Consider the following 7,928-nt stretch of genomic DNA (forward strand, 5'->3'; position numbering starts at 1 on the left):
TTGGAGCTAAACTCTGCAGGACATCGGCACTCCAGGACCGACGTTGCCTACCCCTGAACGATATGAAATGATGTAAAGACCCCATATCTTGAATTTTGTGATGCATTATAATAGACTGAATCATGCCGTTAAAGAACGCACTCTAAATGCGCACGCACACTAGTTTAACCTACTAGACTTCAGCACGTCATGTATGCGTGCACGTTTTGTTTGGATTTTGCAATATACTCGATAATGTCAAACCGCACATCGTAAAACAACAATTACGGAATGTGTAGATTCAGTGGCGAACGCTGTTACCTGCAAACTCTGTCCCACAGGCTTTACAGTGAATGCAGTGCATAGAGCACAGTGCAGTTTCATAGCGAAGCCACTCGAAGTCTTTCAACCATTCTCTCCGAAAACTGTACGCCGCCTTTTCGGCTGGTAGATCAACATTCACCACATGATCGCTATCACCAGCACCATTATTTGTAACTTTAGGTGGTTCACAAAAGTCGGTGTTCTTTTCATTTTATCTCTTCTTCAGCCCTTTTCATTCCCCGCAGTAGTTAGCTCCCTGTCACCTGACAGCGGAAAGCAGTGACTGAGTGATTGACAGCTAATATTAACCAATCTAAAATCTGCATTAAAGTTAACAATGTAAAGCTGAAGTTTAATTGGTTATGTAACGTTTGATAGAATGGCAGACACCGTATCAGCACTCAGAAGGCACATACTCTGATCGTTTTTACGGTGTTTTCACACTTGAGTCCTCTTTAAAAGAACCGAACCCAGACCCCTTTAAGTGGACTTGTGTACACCTTTGTAATATTAATTTTGAATTGTTTTCCTTGTCTATGTAATCGTGTTTATTTTATAGCACACAGGGTTTCTGCAGGATTTTTAAGCTCAAATTTAAGACCTGCACAGATCAAATTTATGCCATATGAGTGGGGTGGGGCAATGTTTTAAAATGACTGTAAAAAGCATGATTTACAGTTCAGATACAGGTTTTCACAAAAAATTAAATTTCAAATTTCAACTTTTCAAATTTCAAACCATTTTTAAGAACAGAGTCAAAAATCAAATGTATCAATTATTATATTAATGGTTTAATGGCTGGTTTCATATCAATTATTTTAAACCAGCAGAAGGGCTGTTAAAAAATGCAAGTTCATTCTCTGCCAGCAGGTGGCGCTTTCAGAACTGCATAAAGATATACTTTGAAACATGCAGCGCTCATATTTATCCAATGAAATCATGCCTTTTTCATTTAAATCATCGCATTAAGCTATATGACAATTGTCTTTCCGTCCCCATTGTACTATGTATGGCCTTAAATTTGATACAATTAAATTTAAGACTAATATATCCATAGACATAGATGAGTTTTTCTGTAAAACTGCTTTGAAACATTTATTTTTTTAAATAAAAATGAAGTGAATTAAACATGAATGTGAGTTTTGGAAACTAGATTTTATGAGCAAAATAGCAATTTTTTGTGTACACTACCTTTCAGGGTCAGTAAGATTTGTTTGGAAAGAAATTACATTTTTTGGAAAGAAAAATACTTTTATTCAGCAAGGATGCAAAAAAGTGGTAGTACAGACATACATGATAGAAAAGTTTCAAATAAATGCTTTTCTTTTGAACTTTTTAATTCATTAAAGAGTTCTGAAAAAAATATCATGGTTTTCAACATTGATAACAGAATTTCAGTGGACTTAAGTAATACAAAACTGAGGCGATTTCATGCCAGTATTTAAATGCTAAGCCATTTACGATGGATACATTGTTGTTTCTGGTATTTTCTGATAGCTCAGTATAGTAGTAGCAACCCACCATTTTCAATTTTGCTGCTCACTGTTTTGAAAAGATACCATATTTAACATTGTCTGCTTTTCTCTGCTGTTTTGTAGGTGGTACGGTTATGCCAGAACCCTAAGTTGGCCTTGAAGAACAGTCCTCCGTACATCCTGGACCTGTTGCCAGACACCTACCAGCATCTCCGCACTATCCTATCCCGCTACGAAGGCAAGATGGAAACTCTGGGCGACAACGAGTACTTCCGCGTTTTCATGGAGAACTTGACCAAGAAGACCAAACAGACCATAAGTCTGTTCAAAGACGGCAAAGAGCGAATGTTTGAGGAGAACTCTCAACCCAGGTGAGTTTCTGACACTATCTCTATTTATAATATTTCAGATGAGCAAGATGCCGCTTTTAGTGCCTTCATAAGCGGCAAACATTCAAAAAGATGTTGAGTACAATCTGTAGTGGCCAAATAAGGTGTCAAACATTTTCCATTTGACGAAGGCATTGGTTTAGGTGTGAAAGCAGACCTCAGAGATCTCAAGCCACCTCTGTTCAGACATTTCCTGAGCTAGTTCGTGTTTTTTGGAATGCCCTGCATATTAATTCAGTGTGGGAGGCAAAAGCAGAAGCAGCTAAACATGGTTCGTCAGTCCTTGAATCATGTGAAACTGGTCTCTTCAAAGAATTTGAGTAGAGGTTACATTGAGTTAAGCTGAAGCTCAAGTCGTATATCAGAGATGCAAATGAAGTAGAGCATGTAAGCGCTCACGAATCAGCCAGTGGTCTGAGATCGTATCAGGCCAGTGGTTCTTCTGCTTCTCCTGGAAACGCTGGTCTCGTGTGAGCGGACAGAGGAGGAATGTGTAATGCAAATAGGACCAGTCACAAGAGGAAGAGCGTAACTGAGGCCAAGACCTTACAAGTAACAGGTTGGTTGTAGGGCTAAATGGTATATCGAGTTTGGACGATATATCGATGTATTTTTTACTAACGATATGGTATGAGGCAATACGGTTTATATAGATATGGGCCTACAGTAGTTTGATACGAACACATCTAAATAATAGCAGAGGACATGGGAGTGAGCTGCTGCAGGGAAAGCGCGTAATACAATTTGGTTTAAACATGAGACATGCTTTATATTAAGGGCTTTTAAATAACTCGTAAGATATTTTAGTTTAGACACATAGTTTAAAACAGTTCGCCCCGTCAGATGCTCTGACAGACTCATGTGCTGCTGACAGATAGGCTACGTGTGCTGTTTAATGCGTTTGAGATGTGCTGTTTTCCTTGGGGCATAACACTTGACAGCCTTCAGTGAACGAGCGTCATTATAGCCTAATACAAATAGTCTGTGCTTTTTTTTTTTTTGAAGTTTAGTAAATTTAGCTTCTGCCTTAAAGGGTTAGTTCACCCAAAAATGAAAATTCTGTCATTAATTACTCGCCCTCATGTCGTTTCAAACCCGTAAGTAACACAAATTAATATATTTTTGATGGAATCTGAGAGCTGTCTGACCCTGCATAGACAGCAATACAACTGAAATGTTCGCAAGTCCAGAGACGTAGCAAGGAAATCGGTAAAATAATCCATGTGACATCAGGGGTTCAACCGTAATTTTGCGAAGCTACGGGAATACTTTTTGTGCGCAAAAGAAAAACAAACTACTTTATTCAACAATTCGTCTCCACGTCACCCTGTAGCGCCATTTTGGAGAGTATCCGCTGGACGTAAACAGCGTATGCTGTTCTGTGTCAGCTGGCTGACACGGATACGCGGTTTTGCTTTTGAAATAAAGTAATCAGAACAGTAACGTGATTACTTTTAAAAGGAGTAACCAGTAATCAGTAATTTGATTACATTTTCAGAGTAACTTGCCCAACACTGCAGCTGACACAGAACAGCATACACTGTTTATGTCCAGCTGAACTCTCTAAAATGGCACTACAGGGTGATGCGGAGGAGACGAATTGTTGAATAAAGTCTTTTTTTTTTTTTTTTTCTTTTGTGCACAAAAAGTATTCTCGTAGCTTCGTAAAATTACGGTTGAACCCCTGATGTCACATGGATTATTTTACCGATCTCCTTGCTACGTCTCTGGACTTGGGAACATTTCAGTTGTATTGCTGTCTATGCAGGGTCAGACAGCTCGCAGATTCCATCAAAAATATCTTAATTTGTGTTCCGAAGATGAACGAAGGTCTTACGGGTTTGAAACGACATGAGGGTGAGTAATGACAGAATTTTCTTTTTTTTTTGGTGAACTATCCCTTTAAGAAGCATTAGATTTGTTTTTAGATTTTAATGTTGCAATGTTAAAATGTATTGTGATTTTAACCATTTTTATACATATAGGCTGTTATATAGCATATCATACATGGTTACATTCACTATATTTGTTTTAATAGCTTTTAATATGAATATTGTTTCATTTGACAACATTTGATTTTTTGTGTGTCAAATGCTTTTTGGCTTAAGTTTGCACTAGAATGACCCTACCATATGATTGAAAAGTAGGGCTGGGCGATATGGCCAAAACAATTATCACGATAATTTTTTTCATATCAGTCGATATTGATAATTATCATGATAAATTTAAAATCTTTATTTCTTTTAAGTTTAAAGGCAAACAAATTTAACTTTTTAGTTTCTTCATGTTCTTATGAGTGATATTGTTTCAAATCATGCAGCAGGTTTGTGTTGCCTGTCTTTGATGACGTGTCTCTTCAGCACAGTTTGCAGTGCAGGCTGCAACATTTAGTAATATTTCTTTCTTTTTTTTTGTCTCTTAGAAATGCACATTTGACAGTAGCTTGAGTTGACAGTAGTAGTAGCTTGAGATAGGATGCAAATTTATGTTCATTATCAAAAACAGTAACATCTGTAAAAATTGTAACAACCTCATTTGTATTATTCTGACTGTTTGAGTTTTATTCAAATTAACCATTGGTCTTCCATAGTAGCATACATTTAGATCATGATAGTCACAGTTAAAACCACACATATAGTTACCATGGTAAAATGTGACTATATGGTTTCTAGGTTTTTGGATGAAAAACAGTAGTCTAAATACATTTAGTATAAATGCACAAATGCTATAACTTAATCAAACAAAAAATTGAAATAAAAATTCCATTACTCCTTTAATACATGTCTACATTAATAATATAATAAAATTAAATATGAATATCCCATATTTCTGCCAATATACGGTGCAGTTAAAGTTACTACAGTAAATTCAAGGTAAATGATGGCGATTAGTAGATTGAAAAGCCTTCTGACTGTATTGCTGTGCACAGTGTTTCTCCTGTTTATCAGCACTGTTTCATCTGCCTTTTAACTAGTTTATATCACTAAGTCATTTGTGCATTTGTGCTTCACACTGGATCTCACAGTGCTGTTTAGTGCTCACGTGACCGAGAATTATCAGCGAGTAAACGCATCTGCTCTAGTGAGCTGGCACTGCACTGCCATTTGAGCGGATAAATGGTCCATGTGGTGCGGTTCAACTGAGTAGTGCTGTTTCGTTCCGCTTTTGGCGCATAAACATTATATCGAACATTTAGTGAATTCTTGCTATCGTTTTATCAAGGAAAAGTATGTCTTGATAATTATCGTTTTATCACCCAGCCCTATTTAAAAGTGGACTTCATTTAGAGAGCTAAAGTCTCACACATTCCCTGTGCATTTTCCCTCAGGAACCGCAGCATTCTGACTTTAGTTGATTGTAAACATCATAAAAATGTCCCTACTTTATTTCCGTCATTATAATCTCACTTCCCGTAGTACGGCGGCTTCTTATACCATAGGCCATGTTGTCATTCCGTATTGTTCATACTATTTCACTTCTCTGAAACTAGCAAAGAAACGCCAAGCTGAACAGTTAGATGTTTGTAACCATAAGAGCATTCAGATGTAAACCTTTTGCATGACAAGGGCCTCTTTTTGAGCTGCTTTGGTGGCAAATTCTCAAGAATCTTATCCAAAGCTTTTCCGTGTCGTTAGACGCTGGAGCTTTACTGAGGGGGGCGGAGGTGTTCGTATTGAGTGAGAAAAATTTAATGATTAACTCTGACACACCAGTCATACTTTGCACCACGCAGACACTGCTCTTCCTGTTATCACGCTCACTTCCCCCTTCCTGTGTCTCGTAGGCCCCCTCCACATGCACAGCTGAGGCTAGCCACTTCTAACACTGACAGTCTGTGGCAATTCAAGCTTCGCAGAATCACTTTTACCTTAGTAGTACTGAAGACTTTTATAGATCTTCTACATTCAGATATTTGCACTCAAAAAAGTTTCTCTCCACCTCTAGTGCTGCCTAGGGTTGGCAAGATACCGAAATTTTGACTTCAGCTTCTGTACCTCGATATTGGTACTAAATTGATACCTTGATGCAAACAGACAATAGGTTAACTGATGTATATGTGCAGTAGGTTTGCATATCATAAAACAGAAATGTGAAAAGTAATATTTGAAGCATACTTGAAATCTTGTACTAGAAGATTCATACAATTAACAACTAAATGGCATATTTTCCCATTTTGTTTCCCAAAAAATCTCCAGATATTCCTGAATGTAAATGTCATAATTGAGCACGCAAGTAATAGCATTTAACTTGCTTTGTTCAAGTTGGTGCATCCAAATAAGTGTAATGAAACAAATTATTTTCTCTAAGTCATGCATATAATCTAGGACGGTCTCTGTAACACAGTGTAGCGTCTGCGTAGGATCATGCATGATTTTTGGGGTTTTATGGTTTAAGAAGACCCTTTTAGCTTTTGACATTTGCATATAAATTACAGTCCTGGTCCCAGACGTCACACTTATATGGGTACTAAATGTCAAATGGTTCCCCCCCACTCTCAAAGAGATGCTAAACACAGTGAATAAGATTGTAATTACTGTCATCTGTTATTAAAATCCATGATTGATGCATTAAATTGTGCATTGATGTGTTATTGCACACTTAAACGTTAACTTTGCTTTCACGCTTGATGTCATACTCACTTGGCTGAACTGAACAGCACAGTTTCATCAATACTGACATTTTTTGTTTTGCACACTTTTCTAGTATGCCATTAGTGACATTTCAGCAAATTTTTGCAGTAAAATAAAAAGTTATGTTGTCTATAGTGTAGCAATGTATGAGGCAGAAGTCACTTTTTTTTATAAACCAAATAACGTCCTGTTGGTCAGTGCAGCTATTTCACATGACCAATTGAACATGAGCAATATCTGGGAATTTTTTTGATCTCACATGCTGGTAGACACTCACAAAACTGAAACTCTGTTCTAGTGTTGGAATCTTCTACCACATATTTTCTATATTTGTTTCATTGCAGGGCTTCCTTAAGAAGAGATGCGTTGTGCTCTGATATCCATCTCTGTGAAATTGCATGTGTTCTCAATTTAGGTAGCCTGAGGTTAGGTGTGTGCCATGCAGCTGTTGTCAGTTAAGAAAACTAACTTTGGATACACTTTCTGACAGATGTTGTATCCTGAATAATAGTGGTATTATCCAGTAGTTGTGTTGTCCTGAGATTATGCATCCACACTTCCTTTGGGTAACTAAATTTGGACTGTGACTTTTCCATACTCATGTTTTCCTCTCCAGTTAGTTTGGTTATCTTTTCATCTTATCTGCATGTTACAGGTCTGCATGAAAGGAGCATTTATAGCAATAGGGAAATGCACAGCAGATAGGTGAAGTCTGATACATGTGCATCTGCAATGGTTATCACGTTAAGGCGTTTACAGTTGTGTGGCTTAACTGAAATTTGTCAGCTTGTACGGCGTACAATTTCCTTTTTGTTGTAGTCGCAGCTCTGTCATAAGATGAGTTGTCGCTTGTTGTGGTGAAGACGTGTCGCTCATGTTCCGTATTTAAATTCTTAACATCCTTTTACGTGTTTCTTTCTGTGAATTGTTCTGAACTTGGAAAGTGTAAATGAGATTTAGCAGAAAAACTGGTCAAACTAGAAAAAATAGTACAGAGCAAACGTTTCTGACTACATACATGCAGTCGACAGAGGAGGCACTGCCCAACCGTGGGGGGGGGGGATTCAAATTTTTGTCTTCTAGTTTTCTCTACTTTTTATGCTTTGTGTGAATTTCCGCCAGTAAGTAAA

General features: G+C 37.5%; 1 protein-coding gene across 2 annotated transcripts in view; it reads left to right on the forward strand.

Annotated features, from left to right (window-relative positions):
• The window catches only part of LOC107718267 (E3 ubiquitin-protein ligase CBL-like), a 37,905-nt gene that overhangs the window by 6,994 nt on the left and 22,983 nt on the right, over window positions 1-7,928 (forward strand). For both annotated transcript variants that reach the window (XM_016525262.1, XM_016525263.1), the window contains exon 2: window positions 1,902-2,149. In XM_016525262.1, the coding sequence (XP_016380748.1) occupies window positions 1,902-2,149 (248 nt within the window). The remainder of the gene's footprint in view (window positions 1-1,901; window positions 2,150-7,928) is intronic.

The sequence above is a fragment of the Sinocyclocheilus rhinocerous genome, unplaced genomic scaffold (assembly GCF_001515625.1).
Source record: "Sinocyclocheilus rhinocerous isolate Xijiao unplaced genomic scaffold, SAMN03320098_v1.1 scaffold1024, whole genome shotgun sequence".
Classification (NCBI taxonomy): domain Eukaryota; kingdom Metazoa; phylum Chordata; class Actinopteri; order Cypriniformes; family Cyprinidae; genus Sinocyclocheilus; species Sinocyclocheilus rhinocerous.